Source organism: Plecotus auritus (assembly GCF_963455305.1).
Source record: "Plecotus auritus genome assembly, chromosome: 5".
Lineage (NCBI taxonomy): Eukaryota > Metazoa > Chordata > Mammalia > Chiroptera > Vespertilionidae > Plecotus > Plecotus auritus.
Window position 1 is genome coordinate 10,312,645 of NC_137776.1, and position 23,184 is coordinate 10,335,828.

Here is a 23,184-nt window from a genome sequence, read left to right on the forward strand (position 1 = left end):
CACTTTCTCTTCCTCTCTGAAATCAATAAAAATATATTTTTAAAAAATTAATCCAACCTCTATTTGTCTTATTATGATATTTACTGAAAATAATATCATTTGCTATTATTTAAGATAGAATGAAAAATTATAAATAAATATTAACTTAAAAAACCAAAACAGTCATTTATAAATAAACTAGAGGCCCAGCACATGGAATTCATACACGGGTAGGGTCCTTAGTGACTGCTGGCTGCCAGCCAGGGCCTCCCTTCCCCCGACATCGCCCCCTGGTGGTCAGCGCACATCTAACTCCCAGTCAGTCAAACTTCTGCCTGTGGGGACAATTTGCATATTAGCCTTTTATTATATAGGATTTATCTGTAGATAGGCAATAAGTGCTTAAACAGTGTATTCTCTTGATAACAGTATCTAGGTTAGAGACAAGAACTTTGTTAGTCATTAATTATGTTATTACAGGTAAATGAAAATAACAAACTTATTTTAAGATCATCTATAAAATCAAACTTACAACTAATCTGGATTGGTCTCCCTCTTTTTGAGTGTGGGTGAGACCTGTGATCTGTTTCTAATCAACAGAACGTGGCAAAGGTGATGGGATTTCCATGATTGTGTTATTTAAGAATGTAGTGCAGGTCTCCTCTCACTCTTCTAGTTTGAAGAAGTAAGCTGTCATGTTAAAGGCAGCCTATGTTGAGAGGCCCACAGGGCAAAGAACTAAGACTGGTCCTTGGCAAAGAGTCAACAAGAAACTGAAGCCCTCAGTCCTACAACTACAGGCACTAAATTCTGCCAACAAAAGTATATAATTCCTCATCTGAGCTTCAGATAAGACTGAAAATCCAGCCAACATCTTTTTTTTTTTTTTTTTTTTTTTTTTAAAGCAAGAGATTTTCTTTTTTTTTTTTTTTTAAATGTATTTTATTGATTTTTTATAGAGAGGAAGGGAGAGGGATAGAGAGTTAGAAACATCGATGAGAGAGAAACATCGATCAGCTGCCTCCTGCACACTCCCCACTGGGTATGTGCCCGCAACCAAGGTACATGCCCTTGACCGGAATCGAACCTGGGACCCTTGAGTCTGCAGGCCGACGCTCTATCCACTGAGCCATACCGGTTAGGGCCCAGCCAACATCTTAACTGCAGCTTTGTAAGACCCTAAGCAAAGGACCCAGCTAAGTCATGCCTAGACTCCTGACACACTGAAACTACAAAATAATAAATGTGTGCTATTTTCAGGCTAAGTTTGTGGTAATTTGTTATGAGGCAATAGAAAACTAATATAGCATTTAACCCCTTTGGGAGACTCAGTTTCCTCAAGTAAAAATCAGTTGAGCCATGGCTGGGTATCTCAGATGGTTAGAATGTCGTCCCAATACACCAAGGTTGTGGGTTCAATCTCCGGTCAGGTAACAGACAAGAAACAACCAATGAATGCATAAATAAGTAGAACAATAATTAGATGTTTCTCTCTCTCTTTCTCTCTCTCCCCTCCTCCCTCCCTCGATACCTCCCTCTTTTTATAAAAATCAATAAATAAAAAATAAGAAAAAAAATCATTGAACAGGATGAACTCATGGTTCCCTCTATAGCTGAAATTCTGTGACTCTAAATGTCCTCCATCTCCAAACTGATTTATATTACTTAAATTTTTTTCTCTAGTAAATATTTAAATTTTAGCCCAGGTCTGTCCAAATTATTAGAAATTCTGATTTAGTAAAGATTAAAGAACACAAATATAAATGAGACACATAATTATACTATTACTAATTTTCTTATACAAAGCAGAGATAATAATTTGTGAAACGTATAAAGGGTTCACTCGGAAGAAACAAGAGTGCGGCGTGAACATGGGGAAGCTAACGAAAACAAGGAAGTATGCGAGCATGAAGCGAATGCTTAGTCTCAGAGATCAGAGGCTTAAAGAAAAGGATAGATCAAAACCTAAAAAGAAAGAAAGATCCCAGTGCACTCAAAGAAAGAGAAGTCCCCCAACACCCCTCCTGCTTATTCTTTCAATGTAACACACAGCTAGGCCCATCTTACCACATCCTGGTTGATACCAACTTTATCAACTTTTCCATTAAGGCCAGACTGGACCTAGTGCAGTCAATGATGGACTGTCTCTATGCCAAGTGTATCCCTTGTATAACCGACTGTGTAATGGCTGAAATTGAGAAATTGGGGCAGAAGTATCGAGTGGCTCTAAGGATCACCAAGGATCCAAGATTTGAACGATTACCATGCACACACAAAGGAACCTAGGCAGATGACTGGTTAGTACAGAGAGTAACTCAGCACAAGTGTTATATTGTGGCCACAGTTGACCGGGACCTTAAACGAAGAATCAGGAAGATCCCTGGAGTTCCCATCATGTACATTTCTAACCATAGGTACAACATTGAGCGGATGCCAGATGATTATGGAGCCCCTCGGTTCTGCTTTCCTTCAAACAACTTTCTCTGTTGCAGGTTTATTAAACATGCTACAACATGTGTTATTGCTCCACTCACACATTTGCTGTTATGAGCTGAGAACAGTTAAATACACTCACTTTTTGGTGGTGTTTTGAAAATGATACTGATGTTGTTTTGCAAATGATATTTTGTGTCATTTAAAATTTTGTTACATCTTTTTATAAATCAGATGACTGCTCAAAAAAAAATAAAAAAGAAAAGGGTTCACATTCCTTAAGACTTTCTTCACCTATGGGACTATTTATTCAAAGCTCTCAAAGTGATTAGGTATATCAATAAACCACCCTAAGATTAAGACATCTTTGCTTTACTTGATGTTCAGATAAAAAATGCTTTTTTGATGCTGGAATATTTCAAGAAGTCAAGACACTTGAGAGATAAGGATTCCTACAGGAATATAAGCTCCATGAGTTTTATTTACTGCTATATCATAAGTTAAAACCGTACCTACCATAAAGAATATGCTCAGTAAATATTTGTCAAATATGAAGGTTAATGATAATTATTATTCTCACCTGGAGCCCATCCGACAAAGAGATTGATAAGATGAAGCAGGCATATACACAATAGCAGAATTGTAACACAACATAAGAAAACTCAGGACTTCAAACCTACCAAAAACAAAAAGGAGTGAAAGGATTATAAGCAATCACTTCTACTAGACACTGTGGTAAATGATTTCTTCATTAGATGGTTATAACAATGCCTTAACATTACTTTCATGATTTCTCAATCAGATTACTATAGTCTCTTCATCAATGTTCCCCATGTCCATTCCTAATAAAGATGGCTCCCCTATCTACATTAGCCCACTGTTCCTACTGACTGCATGATAAAATCCAAACTCATCATGGCATACAAGGTCCTTTAAAATCCACCCTCCACCGTCCTCTCTAACCTTACCTTACCTCCACTGCCTACCACATACACTATACTACATCAATATTCTCACCACTCTATGAATATGCCATAACCTTTCATAACAACTTGCTTTTATACATACTGCTCTTCCTTACTAGAACATCCTTAGAAAACTCGTGCTAAGGTTTCAAGTCCTAGCTCAAATTTTTACCTCAGACATAAAGCTGTTCTTAATTCTCCCAACTGAAGGAAACTATTCCCTTATCTGTGTAGCTCTAATATAGCATTTATCCCACTGAATCATCATTCTCCATCTTTTCTCTGTTTTACCCATTTGGTAGTAACTTTAGACCCTGATATATTCATCTCTACCTCTAGTGTCCAACACAGTGTCTAACACATTGATACTATAATAAATATTTATTAAAGGGATAAAGAATGCTTTCCTAATCTTTACAATGTCTAAGAAAGTGGCTCCTAAACCTGGAGCAGATTATAGTTATTTAAGGACCTTTTGAAAAAATGTATTTCTGTATGTCAACCCAGATAACCAACAAGTCTCTGGGGCAGGATCCGAGGGAATTTGTACTTCTAAAAAGCTCCCCATAGATGGTGAAATTCTTTGTACCATTTTTACATTTTTTGTAAGTCTGAAATTATTTCAAAATGAAAAGCTAAAAATTGAGTTGTAAGTCTGACTCGGAAGCAGTCAAATGTTCAGATCTTTTCTTCTTCTCTATGTTGCTTAGTTTATTGAAGATTTATTTTCTGATATTTAAGATTTCTTTTCTCAAAGAAGAAAAAGGATATTTCTACCAAAGAACCACCAGGCACAACTGTGGTTTAGGGTGGGGGTTGGAGGGGGAAGACACCATACTGAACACAGGAATATTAAGTGAAACAAACCTTACTGGAAATCAAGACCTCAAGCTCTCCTTCCCCGCTTGGCCACCAGAATGCTAGCAGCCAGCCCTCTATTTACAGACTAGACTTTTCTCTAGGGAACCTGACCCTAAGAAGAAAGATTTAAAGATATGAACTTAGAAAGTTCCCCAACTGAATAGCCCAGTGAGAAGTTGTTAAGTTCATGGTCAACTAGCCCTATTAACGTGGTTAAAGCTTCTCAATTTTTATTCTCCTACTCTTAAATATATGGGAGAGAAAAGACATCTGAGGAATTCCACTAACAAAAAATGAGACCAAAATAAAAAATAGAAAAGAAGTGCAAGTTAAAGGAAACAGAATATACAAAAAGGAAAAAAAAAAAAACCTCTGAATAAGGCAAATTATCATTAATATTCTCAAAAATATAAAAGATGTTTCAAAAAATCTCCAAACACACCAATTAAACAAAATCAGTATTTTAAAGACCATTCAGAAAGCAAGAAAAACTTTTAGATATACAAAATATAATTGCAGAAATTAAAAACTCAAAAAAAAAAAAAAAAAGGACAAATGAAGTTAAGGATATAAGTAAAGTAAAGCAAAAGAAAAAAGATATGGCCAACAAGAGAGAAAAGACCACTCCAGGACAGTTATTACTGTCCACATTTTACCATTACCGATTTTGTGCAGTGAATGTTTCCCTCTGAGGATGAAGATCACTATAAACAACCCTGATGAGGTCATGCTGACACAATGCCCCTTCAGTCAAAGCCATGGATCCAATTGTTGAGGGCTATAAAAATAAGGAAAGTATGAGACTGTGTCTCTAAAATGAAGTAAAAATCTGTATCACATAAAGATATGTTTCAAAAAAGGGCAGTTTCAGACCATTTCTTCTCTTTCAAGACCCGTAACATTTTTCAATGATATACATTCTATGGCTCTTCTTGAAAATTATATACATATATATAATTACACATACATATATATAATGTATAAGAATAAAAAAGGTTGCTGAAAAGACTAAAGGTTACAAATATGTACATTTCAATTTGTTTGTACTCTACAACATGAGCAGTCTTGGGGACTGTACATTCATACTGTGAAGTTTATCTAAGTTCAGGTAGGTAAGTACTCTCATTAATCCCATTCTACAATGGGGATAGCAAGGTGTAGAGCGCTATAATTATAAAACACAAATAATATTGAAGGCTATGATCAAATGTCTCTTTAATAGTGACATAATTGATTTCATGTTTCTATAGTTAGAACCATCCATTCATAAATGGTTCACTATCCTCCATTTCATAATGATTCATAGAACTTAAGTAAAATTACTCAGAAATATTCTATGCTCAAATGAGTCCTAGGCTAAATAGTAGGCATTCTATTTTCAACACAAAACAAAGTCCCAGAGGACATCATTAAGGGAAATAAAAAGAGCTATGAGACAACAGGATACTGACTGTCGATAAGAAAATAGAATATAATTTTTAGACTACTGGTAAAGCTTCTTTAAATGCTTTCCTCATGACTTTATGCACTAAAAGCCACCTGAGGTCAGAAGCTTGATTCAGAACACATATCCTTAAAGAGAGGCGGCAGAAGGAATTCAGCTCAACAGGAGTCATCTAACCTGTATAATAAGCATTCTTCTCACATTTTCCAACCAAATAAATATATGCAAAAATCAAAAGTGGAATGCTAGTGAACAGCTGGAATGCATCAACTAGAATCCTTTAAATGGAAACATAATCATTACAGTGGTAATATTCTTCTAAGTAGCCATTTTCCTAAAAAATAATAACCCCCAAAAAATAAATAAAAAAATAAAACCCAATCAAACATAGATGATTTCTAATTACTACTGAAGACTTAAAAATTTTAAAGAATATGGTATATCAACTTTAACTGAAAAATAAAAATGATTTAAATTAAAGAATATTTTTAAAAACTCATAAAACACTAATAAAAAAGATTAAAAATGATACTGGTGAAGAATACAAAAGAAAGAAACAAGAACTAAAGGAAAATTATCCATTAATTACTTTCTGCCTCTCTTGACAACAGCTCAACTTAATTTCACTAACTAGAGGCCTGGTTTCATGCACTAGTGGGGTTCCTCGGTCTGGCCTGCAGGGGTCGGGCCGAAACCAGCTCTCTGACACCCCCCAAGAGGTCCTGGATTGCAAGAGGGCAGTTCTCGGGTGATGCACCCTAGAATCGGGCTCCCTCCTCTCTGGTTCCAGGGTGCATCACCCAAGAACTGCCGCTGCCAGGTCACCACAGCTTGGCAGCTCCTGCATTGAGCGTCTGCCCCTTGGTGGTCAGTGCGCATCATTGCTACCGGTCAGACTGTCTCTCAGCCTTTATATGTAGAGATAACAAACATCTACTTTTAATAAGTAAATCAATAAAGATGTGTTAGGAATATTTACCTCTGGTAAGAAGCTGACTTTTTATCTTTATTCAGTATACTTTTAAATAATTCTACGTTTCCAATCTTACTTACCTCATGGTATATTGAAGGCTTAGATAAAGAAGGGATAGTAAAAGACAGAACTTTATTGTTTCCATCTTTATCAGCAATTTCCTAGTTAAAAAAAATATATACAAAGATAATGAAATAATCACAGGACTACTAGAAATAATAATTACTTTCTTTTTTTTTAATATATTTCATTGCTTTTTTACAGAGAGGAAGGGAGAGGGATAGAGAGTTAGAAACATCGGTGAGAGAGAAACATCGATCAGCTGCCTCCTGCACACCTCCTACTGGGGATGTGCCTGCAACCAAGGTACATGCCCTTGACCGGAATCGAACCTGGGACCTTTCAGTCTGCAAGCCAACGTTCTATCCACTGAGCCAAACCGGTTAGGGCTAATTACTTTCTTAATTTACCAAACATATCATTGGTAACTGAGGAAGATGTTTAGAAATAGTAATATAAATAAAAAAATTGCCCGGCTTAGTGGTTGAGTGGCCATCTATGAACCAAGAGGTCATGGTTTGATTCATAATTTTATCTTTCAATGAAAAGGACAATGTACCCATCATTTTTACATCCAATCTTCTACAGGTATCAATCAAAATCTGCCTACAGATGCCAGGGGTGAAATGCTCTTCCTGCATCACTACCTTTCTCTACTGCCTCATTTGTCTATGTTTCTTTTACACTTCATATTAGTATACAAACAGGCATAATCATAGAGAAGATTGACCTTATTAGACCTGGGAAGGTGGTCAGAGAGAGACTAAGTAGTTAAACAACATAAAAGGAAGAAACAACTATAAAAATAACTACCATCACCAAAACACAAACCCAGAAGAACATCCCTATGGGGCTCATTTCTGAGTTTTATGTCATAGGATAATACCAATTATATGTGAACAATGGTCCTACCTATAACTTTGGCAGGAAAAGGGGTTTAAAAATTCCTTAGAGAGCCAGGCTGCTGTGGCTGTGTTTGACTGACGACCTATGAACTGGGAGGTAGCAGTTCAATTCCTGGCTTGGGTTGTGGGCTTGGTCCCCAGTGGGGGGCCATGTGGAAGGCAACTGGGGGGCCATGTGAGAGGCATCTGTTCAGTGATTTTCTCTCATCAATGTTTCTGTCTCTCTCTCCCTCTCCCTTCCTCTCTGAAATCAATAAAATATATATATTTTAAAAATTCCTTAGAGAGATCATTTATCTACTTTGTAGTCAAACTAGTTACCATTACATCTGGCGCATTGTGCCTCAGAGACGAAGTTTATGCTAACTAAGATGAATAGACATGATTTAAGTTAGGCAATATATTTTTAATTTTTATTCCTAAATTTTAAATTAAGCCAAATACTTCTGACCTACATTTGTATTTGTGGAGAAGTGTGTTCTGAAATTTGTTTAAGCTGAGAGCAATATAAAACTCTTCTCCAGGCTATCTGAAACAAGAGAGAAGTGCTAGAGAAAAAAAGAAAAAAGAGAAATCCTATATAATAAAGAGGTAATATGCAAATTGACCATCATTCCAACACACAAGATGGCCAGCAGGGGAGGGCAGTTAGGGGGAACCAGGCCTGCAGGGGAGGGCAGTTGGAGGGGACCAGGCCAGCAGGGGAGGGCAGCTGGGGGAAACCAGGCCTGCAAGGGAGGGCAGTTGGGGGGACCAGGCCTGCAGGGGAGGGCAGTTGGAGGGGACCAGGCCAGCAGGGGAGGGCAGTTGGGGGGAACCAGGCCTGCAGGGGAGTGTAGTTGGGGGCGACCAGGCCTGCAGGGGAGGACAGTTAGGGGCGACCAGGCTGGCAAGGGAGGGCAGTTGGTGACCAGGCCGGCAGGGGAGGGCAGTTAGGGGCAATCAGGCCAGCAGGAGAGCAGTTAGGCGTCGATCAGGCTGGCAGGGGAGTAGTTAGGGGGTGATCAGGCTAACAGGCAGAAGCGGTTAGGGGCAATCAGGCAGGCGAGCGTTGGGAGCCAATAGTCCTGGATTGTGAGAGGGATCCCAGATTGGAGAGAATGCAGGCTGAGCAGAGGGACACCCGCCCCCCATGCACAAATTTCGCCCACCGGGCCCCTAGTAAGTATATAAAGGAAAACCAGTGCAGTAAGAAAAAACGAGAACCAGAGAGGAGAGCACAGATATCAAGGGAATTAAAAGACAGAAGCCTGAGGTTGCATTTCTGCATAGAATTGAGCAATATTTTTATAGTACACACTTTTTGAGATGCCAAAAGTTAATTAAACCACAGCATCAACTATTATCAAGAACTTGTCAAGCATTCTGATATGCATGCCCTAGCCAGTTTGGCTCGGTGGATAGAGTGTCAGCCTGCGGACTGAAGGGTCCCAGGTTCAATTCCGGTCAAGGGCATGTACCTTGGTTGCGGGCACATCCCCAGTAGGGGGTGTGCAGGAGGCAGCTGATCGATGTTTCTCTCTCATCGATATTTCTAACTCTCTCTCTCCCTTCCTCTCTGTAAAAAAATCAATATTTATTTTTTTAAAAACCATTCTCATATACAAAATATTTGCTTCATTTGTCCCACTACTAAATTTTATTACACTAACCAAATTAATAAAAATAACAGCATAATGCTAAACCTAATCTAATCTACCAAATTCAATTATTAAATCACTAAATAAACACTAAGTTCCTGTATAAAACACTAGAGACACAATGACAAATTTTGTTTTAAAAAACAATCATCAGGCAAATTAGCAAAAGAGAATTTTATACCAAGACCAGCTTTTCATTTTAAAAACGCATCTTCAATTATGATACACCTAATAATCATAATAATTAAACACCATAGGCACTATGCTGGATTTTTCTAATTGTTTTTAGTCCTATAATGTTCTATTTCTGTTTTATAGATGAGGCAACTGATGTCAAGATATTAAGTAACTTGCCCAAATTTAAAACAGCCAACAAGTGGCAGGGCCTGGTTTTAAACAAAATATAAATGGCTCCAAAGGTCATGCATGCACCATCCTTCAGATATTTGTTCTAGTGATGCAAATGTTTTCTAATAACTTTTGAAGGGGTAATACTTAGAGCAGCTGGTTCAGAAGAATATTATTTATTGTGAGGTGCAGTGAACTGGTGTTTCCTTTTCTCCGCATCCTCACAAACACTTGTTTGTTGATTTTTTGCTGATAGCCATTCTGACAGGTGTGAGGTGATATCTCATTGTCATTTTAATTTGCATTTCTCTGATTAGTGACTTTGAGCATATTTTCATGTCTCTCGGCCATTTGTTATGTCCTCTTTGAAGAAATGTCTATTCAGATCTTCTGCCCATTTTTTTAATTGGATTATTTTTGTTGAGTGGTAGGAGTATTTTATATATTTTGGATATTAACCCCTTATTAGATATATCATTGGCAAATATGTTCTCCCATACAGTGGGTTCCCTTTTCATTTTGATGGTGAGTTCTTTTGCTGTGCAGAAGCTTTTTATTTTGATGTAGTCCTATTTGCTTATTTTCTTAGTTTCCTTTGCCCTAGGAGATATATTGGCAAAAATTCCACTTCTGCCTGTTTTCTCCTAAGATTTTTATGGTTTCATGCCTTACATTTGTCTTTTTTTTTTTTCTTCAGGGATTTTATTTTTTTTTTTAAATAAATCTTTATTGTTCAGATTATAGGTGTTCCTCTTTTTTTCCCCCATAGCTCCCCTCCACCTGATTCCCCACCCCACCCCATGCCCTTACCACCCGCCACTGTCTTCATCCATAGGTGTAAGATTTTTGTCCAATCTCTTCCCGCACCCCTCACACCCCCTTCCCCCTGAGAATTGTAAGTCCACTCCCTTTCTATGCCCCTGATTCTATTATATTCACCAGTCCATTCTGTTCTTCAGATTTTTCATTCACTTGATTTTTAGATTCACTTGTTGGTAGGTATGTATTTGATGTCATTTTGTTGTTCATAATTTTTATCTTTACCTTTTTCTTCTTCTTCCTCTTCTTAAAGAATACCCTTCAGCATTTCATGTAATCCTGGTTTGGTGGTGATGAACTCCTTTAGCTTTTTCTTGTCTGTGAAGCTCTTTATCTGACCTTCAACTCTGAATGATAGCTTTGCTGGGTAATCTTGGTTGTAGGTTCTTGCTGTTCATCACTTTGAATATTTCTTGCCACTCCCTCTGGCCTGCATAGTTTCTGCCAAGAAATCAGCTGACAGTCGTATGGGTGCTCCATTATAGGTAACTAACCGTTTTTCTCTTGCTGCTTTCAAGATTCTCTCTTTGTCTTTTGCCCTTGGCATTTTAATTATGATGTGTCTTGGTGTGGTCCTCTTTGGATTCCTCTTGTATGGGGTTCTGTGTGCTTCCTGAACTTGTAAGTCTATTTCTTTCACCAGGTGGGGAAAGTTTTCTGTCATTATTTCTTCTAATAGGTTTTCAATATTTTGCTCTCTCTCTTCTGGCACCCCAAAAATTCGGATGTTGGTACGCTTAAAGTTGTCCCAGAGGCTCCTTACACTATCTTCATATTTTTGGATTCTTTTTTCTTTTTGTTTTTCTGGTTGGGTGTTTTTTGTTTCCTCATATTTCAGATCTTTGGTTTGATTCTTGGGGTCTTTAATCACAGTTAAGTCTTTTATCTATTTTGAGTTTATTCTTGTGTATGGTGTAAGTTGGTGGTCTAGTTTCATCTTTTTGCATGTGTCTCTCCAGTTCTCCCAACACCGTTTGTTAAAGAGACTGTCTTTACTCCTTTGTATGATCTTGCCTCCTTGGTCAAATATTAAATGACCATAATGGTGTGGGTCAATTTCTGGGGTCTCTGTTACGATCCATTGGTCTATATGCCTATTCTTCTGCTAGTACCAGGTTGTTTTGCTGATAATTACTTTGTAGCATAGTTTGATATCCAACTTTGTTCTTCTTTCTCAAGATTATGCAGCTATTTGGGGTCTTTTATGGTGCCATATAAATTTTTGGAGTATTTTTTTCTAGTTATATGAAGTATGCCGTTGGTATTTAATAGGGATTGTGTTGAATTTATAGATTACTTTGGGTAGTATAGACATTTTAATGATATTAATTCTTCCAATCCATGAACATGGTATACATTTCCATTTGTTTGTATCTTCCTCTATTTCTTTTTCAATGTCCTATAGTTTTCCTAATCCAGGTCTTTTACCTCCTTGGTTAAGTTTATTCCTAGGTATCTTTTTGTTGTTGTTGTTGTTGCAATGGGATTTTTTTTTTTAAGTTCTCTTGTGCTCAATTTAATTAACTCAAATTTTTCAATAGACATTTCAATTTTTCTAAATATTCTTTAAGTATAATTTCAGAGGACTTTAAAAAATACTTAAAATTTCCCAAACTATCACTTTCAACTTACCAAATTATAAATTCCTAACAGAAGTGCTTCAATGCAACCATTACTCTGTCTGTCTCGGCTAACTGTAAGCCGTAAATAAACCCACATCAATTCTGGCAAGAACTGCAGCGTGAATCTCTTAAGTCGAACTTCAGAACTACGATAGAGCTCAAACAGCTGGTGGCAGACAGGTTCCAGGAGCTAAAAGTAAAATAAAGTGCATTAGTTATTTCCATTATTTTGGATATAACTGGATTTTTTTAAAGGCACATATACTTATATTTCTAAACTAAATTCTCAACATAATTCTTGCATATTTTGAACCAGTACAACCAAAATCTTAATCTCTATGTAGAGAGATTACATATTAAACTGACCAATATACTAACTATAAGAAGTACTTTGTGGCCATATAATGTCAACGTAACTTTTAATACACTATACTACTTAATTTAGTTCCTTAATCAATGTACCAACTTATATTTAACAAGTTTCCTTTTCTGTTCTTAACAACCCTTAGTATCCTCCATTTTAAAAATGTTTCTATTGAAAGAAAATAATCTCAAATGATCTTGTTGAAAGTTAAATATCAATTTAAGACTATGATTTAAATAAATTATATACCACTCAGTAGAGAAAGGGATTTTGCAATATGTAATATGTGGACATCCAAAATGCTAATATTTTAAATTAATGCTAGCTAATAAGAGACTGATAAATTCTACTAATTATATTTATTTGAAATATTTTGAAAAGCAGGAAATTCTACAGAAATAGTTTTTCCAATGTCTAATTGGATAATTCTTCATAAGATATCACACAATATGACTTACAAGGAACTTCATGACCTTGAAAAATGAAGAAAATGATCGGTTTAAATAAATCTTCCCCTTTTCCCTAAGCATGTACTGCCGATTTAGAATGTTTTCTTTGGAATAATTGCAGACTAAACAAAACTATGATTTTAAAATGCAGACACTGACAGGAAACTATAATGTTTAAAATGTAACACTAGTTTAATCAAACATTCTAGAATAAAGCCACTTTTTTTCACAATGTAAATTAAAAGTCAACTTATCCTATTGCACACATAACATATTTAGATGAGATAAACTTAGCTCTTAAGGAACAACTAAAGCTAAAAAAAATTTATACACACACATCCTAGTTTAGTAACTACTAACCCCTTTATGTGAAATCACTATCATTGTATTCAAAATCTTAAAAAACATTCCAACTTTCTCCTTATACTGAAGTTTAGATCAAACAATTTGCCAAGGACACAGAGTTTAGTGGTGTAGGAAGACACTAGAATTCAGGTCTTCCAACACCAGGTTGATGTTCCCATTACACCACATTTCTTATATTACAGCAAAGATGGAGTAGGAGGTGAGAGTTGTTTAATTACAAATAGTATATTCCACATAGTGCCAATAAGAAATATACTTTTGAAAATAGTCAATTGGTGGCATTTTTTTAAAATGCTGACAATAATATTCAGGTCTTTCGGGAAATTAAAGATTGTTGCTCTTATAAATTTATTACACACATTTACACACACACACACACACAAGGTTTTTATTTTTATAAGTTTATTTGAACCAAACTGATGACATATGCTGGGGAGCAAGATCTTAAATACTCCCTAAACATATATATATGTATCTTTTAAATCTACTTTCCTCTTTAGTAAAAGATCCTAAAATTACCTTCTCTATTTTTTTTTACCTTCTCTAAATGTTATTGTCCATGGGACAGTATTATGATTTGTTTATTTTAGAAAGATCTTAATTTCCTTCCTCAGTAGCAAAAACTACATGTAGGAGACTATATTTTAATTAAGCATTATAAAGAAAAACAGACTGAGGAAAATTATTATTCTGCCTTTTTTTAAAAGTCGGAGGAAGAGTGGCTGGAAATCCAGTAACTTTTAATCAGATACCACTGCAAAATAAGACTGTTAAAAACTTGCCAGACCTGGAAGACCTGGAATTAAAGATCTGTTAAAAATCTTTAATTCCAAGCATATGTATTAGGCCACTGTGTTCTCAGTTTCTCAGTATTATACATGACTCTGACCTCCCCTAAATGAAATTATCACCCACATCAAAAGGTGTTAAAAGTCATTTTCCTCTGGTTAAAAAAAAATAAAGCTTAAGAATAACTGACACATTCCCCAAATTTAGCAAACAGTTTGATAAAATAATTACTAAGAGACATGCTCTCTGATGAACACACTGAGACAATCTGGCTGGAATAAAGGACACTGAAGCCCAATTTAGGTTAAAGAGAATGTGAGGTGAGGAAAAGAGGTCAAATAGAAAGAAATTACAGATAAGCAATACTTTATAAGGTTCATCTGTGAAAAGAGACAACAAAATGGGGTAGATAATAAAAAAGCAAATCAAATAAGGCTTTTAAAAAATAGAATATGGTTCTTTGCCATACTCCATTCATCAGGAAAGGGGGGAAAAAATCAATCATGGAGGAAAGAGAGGAGATAATTAAAGGAGCAATCTTTGAGATGGCTAGGGAAGATGGGATCCAGGCCTAAGTGAAAGAGATGGCCTTTAATACACTAAGACAGTGGTCGGCAAACTGCGGCTCACGAGCCATATGCGGCTCTTTGGCCCCTTGAGTGTGGCTCTTCCACAAAATACCACGTGTGGGCGTGCATGTACAATGTGATTGAAACTTCATGGTCCATGCGCAGAAGTCGGTTTTCGGCTCTCAAAAGAAATTTCCATCATTGTACTGTTGATATTTGGCTCTGTTGACTAAGTTTGCCGACCATTGCACTAGGATACTTCATCTACTGAACAGCAGAAAAGGCAGGAGAGGATGGGTAGAGATGCTGATATATTTGAATGGGAAAATAAGAGAGCTCCCAACTACTTTATTCTTTTTTAATGACATAAAAAGCAAGCTGAAAATAAGGAGAAAGGAGGGTAAGAATATGAGAAAAGTGTAAAATGAACAGTTAAACAGTGTACCAAAGAAATAAGACTGTAAGAGATTTTTAGTTTTGCATTTAAAGTGCAGAAAGTTGGAGGTCTCCTTGAAGTGGAAGAACTGCTAGAGTGACTAAGGTATCTGGAAGGAGGGAAATGAGAAAAGTAAAGCAATATGTTGGCGTAGAGATTAATGTTCTATATATTAATGATTCTACAGAGCTTAATGTTCTGTTTTTAAGTATGAACACATAGTTAGAACCTTATGACCTGACAGGAGAAAAGAATGGATAGACCTGTCAACTGGCTGATTATGCTGACTGCTGGGCCTTGACCTTGAATCTCTAAAGTTATAATTTTTCCATTTCTAGCCATGACAAGGTCTGACACATTAATTGTTTGAAGTATTACAATATAAAATAATATAACTTTTTTATTTTTTTTTAATATATTTTATTGATTTTTTACAGAGAGGAAGGGAGAGGGATAGAGAGTTAGAAACATTGATGAGAGAGAAACATCGATCAGCCGCCTCCTACACACCCCCTACTTGGGATGTGCCCGCAACCAAGGTACATGCCCTTGACCGGAATCGAACCTGGGACCCTTCAGTCCACAGGCTGACGCTCTATCCACTGAGCCAAACCGGTTTCAGCAATATAACTTTTTATTTTATTTTTTTTTTAAATATATTTTATTGATATTTTACAGAGAGGAAGGGAGAGGGATAGAGAGCTAGAAACATCGATGAGAGAGAAGCATCGATCAGCTGCCTCCTGCACACTCCCCACTGGGGATGTGCCCGCAACCAAGGTACATGCCCTTGACCGGAATCGAACCCGGGACCCTTCAGTCCGCAGGCCGACGCTCTATCCACTGAGCCAAACCGGTTTCGGCAGCAATATAACTTTTTTAAATGTCCTATCTTCCACGTATAACTGAATCAAGGAAACTGATATTTTTTTTAATCCTCACCCGAGGATATGATTTTATCGATTTTGTTTTAGAGAGCGAGAAGGGGGTGGGGAGAGAGGAACATTGACCGGTTACCTCCCATCTGAGCCCCTATCAGGAATCAAACCCAAAACCTAAGCATGTGCCCTGACCAGGAACCAAGCCCGCCACCTATTTGGTATAGGGGACAGTGCTCTAACCAGGGAATGTGAGTCCCAATAAAAATGACAGCATTTTAGAATCTCATTTTGTATTTCACTATTCTTCTAATTAATATTAAGTGTTCATTATGTAGATGATAAAATACTAGATTCTATGAAATAACAAATATAGAATATATGACTACTGCCCATGAAGAGCTTACAATCTAAAGAGAAAGCATAAAACAAATTTTAATAAGCAAAGCTTAAATGTTAAGACAGTGCAAAACAGAGGGTGGGGAATACACACATTCATTATTCAAACAGAATTTTGAAAACGCCTCACCAAGGATATGCATATATGTACATTACCACATCTGAAGTTATAAAACATTCATAAATACACAGCAAGAGATAAAGAAGCAAATGAATCCTGTAATTGCTGCTATACAAGGTAACAGATGCAAGTCTAACTGAGAGCCAATCCAAGTTTAGGAGATAGGAAAGAAAGAGGTCAATAAGCAAGCTTTTAGTGATTGGACAAAAATGAAGATGCACTTTAAGTTAAGCTGCTGGTTAGGAGATGATTACCTGAACTTCTTCAAACTCACTCCAGTACACAGCAGAGGCTCTCGTGGAGGCTGTATCTGGGAAGATAAGAAGCTACTTTCCTGTGTGTTCCTTTCATTTTCACTTTAAAGCATACATGAGTCCAGTGGTGAAAAACTGTATGTCATAACTATTGTGTTAATGAAAAGATAATGCGTGTATTTTGCATAAATTAACAAATAGATTCAATAGCTGGATTTTTTTCCTTTTATGACAAACTGAATAAAAGAAAACTCTAATTTTAAGTTTATTAATCTTGACTAGGCTAAAATATGCCTTCTCTGATAATTTTCAAGCTAAATTACTAGCAGTATCATTTTATGTTACCAGTCTAAGTTCACTGATTAGGGTGATTATACATATAGTTCTATATTGTCAATAAAATAACTGCAAAGAATACTTAAAATAAAATAAATAAATCTCAATCAGTGTATGGTTAAAATTTGGCTTCCAGAAAAGGAAACAAAGGAAAGTTTCGAATTAAACAAATAATCTACTAAAACGATGGTCACTCAGATGAAGAATCAAAATATACTGTCCTCAGCAGGAACCAATTTGATCAAAACATTTAAAAATATTGAGAGAGAGAGCATGAGGAAAGCCAAAGCAACTATCAGAATGAAAAATAGCAGAAAACGTTTTCCAGTTCCTTAAGAAGAATTTAAAAAAAAGAGTAGGGGAAACTATAAAACTTAAATGTATGTGCTTTAGTACACATATTTCATTTTATTATGTTGAAATTATTTTTCTTATAAACTCTCCTACCTCATTATTTGAATCTTGAATAACTTTGTAGAGGGCTGGTACCAATGTTTTTTTCCGATGTAAAGTTGCTGCATAATTGGTGATCTGAGTGTCAGGTAATGCCTAAAAAAAAAAAAAAAAAAAAAAAAATTAAAGGAAAACAAAAGTGAACTTATTAATTGGGAAGTCAAAAACTTTATTTTAAAGGAGTTCCTCTTGAAAATATTTATAAGAGTCAATTAAGAAAAAAAATTAAGCCCTGGCCAGTTTGGCTCAATGGATAGAGCATTGGCCTGGGGACTGAATGGTCCTGGGTTCAGTTCTGGTCAAGGGCACATGCCCAGGTTGTGGGCTCGATCCTCAGTGGGGGGCATGCGGGAGGCAGCTGATCCACGATTTTCTCTATGTTTCTCTCCCTTCCTCTCTGAAATCAATAAAAATATATATTTTTTAAAAATTAATACAAGAAATAACCATGAATGTTAATAAAACAAATAGTTATAGTACACAGGGTGAGGCAAAAGAAGGTTTACAGTTGTGAGTACTTGAAACACAGTTTATTCTTGTATTATTATTAATTAATTATTGTATTATTTATTTTTATTACAACTGTAAAACTACTTTTGCCCCACCCTGTATAATTTTAACCATTAAACCATAAAAGTGATTAGAAATCACATATTATAACCAAGATTTGCTGAAATGGGTCATCTTAAACTAATCTAGTCTAAAAAAGTAGTTAAGGATATATTTTAATGTTTTTATTGATTGTTTAGAGAGAAAGGGAGGGAAGTAGAGAAATAGAAACATCTTTTTGGCTTCCTCCTGCACGCCCCTTACTGGAGATCAAGCTTGCAACCTAGACATGTGCCATGACCGGGAATCGAACCAGTGATCTCTTGGTTCCTGAGCCACACCGGCCAGGCAGTTTAGATATATTTTAATTCTTGCATTTTATGTTTATAAAACACTTATTTCCATAATGTTAGTAATTATAGTTTTCACTCAAATCAATGAATGATTTTAAATTACAGGAAATAAAACATAAGGCAAAAATCCTATTTCTATGCCTTATTAAAAATTGGAGGTTTCGCCAAAACCGGTTTGGCTCAGTGGATAGAGCGTCAGCCTGCGGACTGAAAGGTCCCAGGTTCGATTCCGGTCAAGGGCATGTAACTTGGTTGCGGGCACATCCCCAGTAGGAGGTGTGCAAGAGGCAGCTGATCGATGTTTCTCTCTCATTGATGTTTCTAGCTCTCTATCCCTCTTCCTTCCTCTCTGTAAAAAATCAATAAAATATATTTAAAAAAAAAAAAAAATTGGAGGTTTCCCCTCTTTGAGTGGAATATTTTAAAATTTATATATCCCCTCATCAATCCTAACAAACTATTTTTATTTTTACATATTATCTTCTAGCCATTATTCACATCAGTGTCTTTTTAGAGAGTTGCAACTACAGAAATGTTATTTCAAATTTTGCCATTTCCACTTCATATCATATTTCAGTTTCTCCAAAGAACGCATTTTTACTGTGTGAATTACTGACATATAGAATCATATGACACATTCTTATCCAGGGGCCCTCAAACTACGGCCCGCGGGCCACATGCGGCCCGCAGAGGACATTTATCTGGCCTGCTGGGTGCCGCTGCCTGTCCTGCTTAGCAGCTGACTCGTCCCGGGCCCGCAGTGCGCATAGGAATTTGTTCATAGTTTTTTTTTTAAACTATAGTCTGGCCCTCCAACGGTCTGAGGGACAGTGAACTGGCCCCTGTTTAAAAAGTTTGAGGACCCCTGTGACTTATCCCTAATCCAATTTACCTTGAATTCTGATAACCATTCTTCCACAACACCACGTTCAGATCCCAGCATCTTCTTTTACCTTCTGTTACTCTTATCTCTGAAAGAAAAAGAGCACTGAATTGAGGATAGCATTACTACTTACAGAAACTACCAAAAGTAAATGAGTGCCTTTTACTAAAGGAGAAATTCATCTAGTATATATTTTAGATAAGAAGGCTTAGTTTTAGAACAGAACTCAATTAAACTAAAATTTTTTAAAGAAAGAAGTTTTATTTCTTTTAAATATATTTTTATTGCTTTCAGGGAGGACGGGAAAGGAAGAGATAGAAACATCAATGAGATAATTATTGATTGGGTGCCTCCTGCACACCCCCTACTGGGGATCGAGCCTGAAACCCAGGAATTGAACTGTGACCACCTGGTTCATAAGTCAATGCTCAACCATTGAGCTACACCAGCCAGGCTGTCTTTTTTTAAAGATTAAATACGTTAACACATCAGTGAGCAAGACTAACTATGATAACTGCTCTTAAGGGCTTCTGGTGGACCAAATTTATTAAACAAAGCTACACAAGTATTAGGACAACATATGAGATAGTAAAAAATGAGTTTTGCTACGGCAAATTTTCAAGCTATTTAGATTAAGTCTGAAACTTAAGCACTTAAAATGTGCTGTTATTGTAAATACCAAGTTCCCTGAGGAAAAACCTAGAGCTATACTATCCAATACAGTAGCCACTAGCTACAAGTGGCTAATAATAACAAAAAATAAAATTTAAAGATTCAATTCCTTAGTTGCACTAGCTATATTTAAGTACTTAGTAGCTAAATGTGGCTTGTGTCTCCCATATTGGACAGCACAGATATAGAACACAGATATCATCACAGAAGTTCTTTTGGACAGCACTGATGTAAACATAGTTAAATAATACAGTTATGCTAAGAAAATTTGATTAAGTCAGTAACTGTAAAGGTTAGACAACAAAAAAGTTAAGAGACACAACTATTAAATAGAAAACACTTTTAAAAATAAATTTCAAAGACATTAAGATGTGATTCTTTCAAGTCTCCTAGGTAAAATTGCCTAATAAATAGAAGCTATCCACCAAGGATTACCAAAAAGTCTAATATGTCTAACTGTATGGGAAATTCACTCTTTATCCTTTAAAAAGTTAAATTCCATAATTTTTACCTCTGTTCTAAGATCAGTTTTCTAAAGGAGGAGGTGGCACAGGAATGCAGCAGAGTTCAAGTGTGGAATTCATTTGTTGAGACTTAAATATTTTCCAACTCTATAAAAAAATGAAAATAGAAAACTGTAAAATATTGAGAGATATTCCCAAGAATTTAATACAAAGAAATAAGAACAATTTTGGTAAGACAGTTATAATAGTTTATCTAATTTAAGAAATAATTAGAGACTCAAAAATTTCTATAATAACATATACTTGTGTACCATTACCAAACCTAATTTTAAAAAAAATTAGAAAGGAACTCTGAGTTTTAGTTGCAAATTTTTATCGGCAAGATCTTGAATAGGTTATTTAAATTTTCTGGAGCTGGAGCCTCACTTGAATAATCTATAAAATTAAGATTTCCATACAATAATCCTATTAATCCAATAGTACAGTGATATCATACACACATACACACACACATGCAAACAATCATTAAAATTTTATTATGAAGTATAAAACCAAGCTTAAATAATAAGCATCAATGACTATAAAATCATTTTTTGGATGAGTTTTACAAAACTGAAAATTTCATCATTTTAAAAAAGAACACAGAAAATGCTATTACTTGAATTTTTGTCACAAAAATATGTTAAAGGTTTTTGATCAGAGAAAATCATTTTCAAATTGCTAAAGTTATACTTTTCTCACAAATTGATAAATCTTTTCATATAGTTGCTTATCACATTATGTTCTATCTCTTTGATTCAAAACTGTATTACCATTTTAAATCTAAAACATCAAAAGAAAATTGACATTTTAAAATATGTTAACAATGTTATTTTAAATACAAAAAACACATCAATAAATATCTCTTGAAATTTAATTATCATTATAATTCAATGTTTTTCAAACTACAGATGTGTGAAGACCTCTCTACTCCAACCACAACAGCTGACTTTATCTCTTCTATGAGATTTTTTTTTTATATATATATTTTATTGATATTTCACAGAGAGGAAGGGAGAGGGATAGAGAGCTAGAAACATCGATGAGAGAGAAACATCGATCAGCTGCCTCCTGCACACCTCCCACTGAGGATGTGCCCGCAACCAAGGTACATGCCCTTGATCGGAATCGAACCCGGGACCTTTCAGTACGCAGGCCGACGCTCTATCCACTGAGCCAAACCGGTTTCGGCTCTTCTATGAGATTTTTACTTCATGAGACGTTCAGCAGTGAGGGACAGTCTTGAAAAGGACTAAGAATATCTCCGGAAAGATATACAAGAAACTCATAACTAGTGCCCCTTTGGGAAGGGGCACTTCATGTCAAGAAGACTCAATTTTTTAGTATCTTGGGAATTATGAGCCCCAGGCCACTGCCAGACTTTGAAGCAGTGCAGCAGATTGGGACCTCTGTAGAGATGGGTCTCTGACAATCTTTCAGGGCTAATGATACAGATACTAACTAGGCTCTCAATTAAAAAAGACAAAGGAAGAAAATCCAACATGGCAAATGACAGGAAAACTGAGTTTTATTAAACGTTAACACAGCTTTAAAACAGCTCAATCCCTGATTAATTGGAGGTAATTAGCCCCTTCACCCATTTGAGCCACAGAAAGAAATGGGAACCCTATCTGGAAGGTAACGTTGTCTCTGAATCTTTCATAAAAAAAGTCTGGCACAAAATAAAAAAATGACTAAATATCCATAGTAACAAAAATATAACCAAAAATTAAGAGAAAATGAGACAAAAACAGCATACACATTCCTCTGAAGTGCACATGGGCTATTTTCCAAGATAGACAATATGTAGGCTACAAATCAACACTCAACAGATTTAAGAAGATATGTATTATACAGAGTATCTTCCGTGACGACAATGGGATGAAGACAGAAATCAAAAGAAGGAAAACTGGGAAAATTCGCAAGGTTGTGGAAATTAAACAACACACAAGGGAAATTAGAAAATACTTAAAGCCAAACAATAATAAAAACACAATGTTCCAAACCTATGGGATGCTGTGAAAGTGGTGTTAAGGGGGAAATGTATAGCTATAAATGCTTACATTAAAAAACAAGAAAGCTCTCAAATCAACAACCTAACTTTACAACTTAAGGAACTAGAAAAAGAATAAACTAAACCCAAGGCTAGCAGAAGGATGAAAATAATAAAGATTAGAACAGAGATAAATGAAATAGAGAATAGAAAACAATAGAAAAAATTTTAAAACCCAAAACTGGTTTTTTAAGAAGAGAAAACACAAATTCCTAAAATCAGAAATGAAAGAGGGGACATTACTACTGATTCTGCATAAATAGAAAGGTTTTATAAAGAGAGTATTGTGAACAATTGTACACCAACAAATTGGATAATCAAATTCCTAGAAACACAAAACTTACCAAGATTAAATCAGGAAAAAATAGAAAATCTGCACCCCAATAAAATCAATAAAATAAAAAAAAGTAGCCCAGCTGGTATGGCTCAGTGGGTGAGCATCATTCCATGAACCAAGAGGACATGATTCGATTCCCGGTCAGGGCACATGCCTGGGTTTCAGGCTCAATCCCCCCCAATAGGGAGAATTCAGGAGGCAGCCAATTGATGATGTTTTTCTCTCATCGATGTTTCTATCTCTCTATCCCTCTCCTTTCCTCTCTAAAAATCATTAAAAACATATTTTTTTAAAAAACTCAATTTTTTTTTGAATCTATAGTTCATTAGATTAGACGTGCTTTTCTTTAACTTTTTCTTTAAAACGTCTCA

The 23,184-nt window shown here is 35.8% G+C and overlaps 1 protein-coding gene and 1 pseudogene across 11 annotated transcripts in view; one reads left to right on the plus strand and one right to left on the minus strand.

Moving 5' to 3' along the window:
• Positions 1-23,184, minus strand: part of HYCC2 (hyccin PI4KA lipid kinase complex subunit 2) — a 47,313-nt gene that overhangs the window by 18,474 nt on the left and 5,655 nt on the right. For 6 of the 10 annotated variants that reach the window (XM_080669614.1, XM_080669610.1, XM_080669615.1 and 3 more), the window contains 7 exons: positions 20,432-20,531; positions 19,258-19,336; positions 17,458-17,559; positions 12,060-12,239; positions 6,736-6,816; positions 4,901-5,016; positions 2,993-3,088 (listed from right to left, as the gene is read on the minus strand). In XM_080669614.1, coding sequence (XP_080525740.1) covers positions 2,993-3,088; positions 4,901-5,016; positions 6,736-6,816; positions 12,060-12,239; positions 17,458-17,559; positions 19,258-19,308 — 626 coding nt within the window. In that variant the 5' untranslated portion in view covers positions 19,309-19,336; positions 20,432-20,531. Of the gene's footprint in view, positions 1-2,992; positions 3,089-4,900; positions 5,017-6,735; positions 6,817-12,059; positions 12,240-16,674; positions 16,731-17,457; positions 17,560-19,257; positions 19,337-20,431; positions 20,532-23,184 lie in introns of all 10 variants that reach the window. The other 4 variants (XM_080669616.1, XM_080669617.1, XM_080669609.1 and 1 more) reach the window with 2 other exon arrangements.
• On the plus strand, positions 1,851-2,529 carry LOC308249505 (rRNA-processing protein FCF1 homolog; annotated as a pseudogene). The gene has a single exon. The product of its transcript is annotated as an rRNA-processing protein FCF1 homolog (transcript).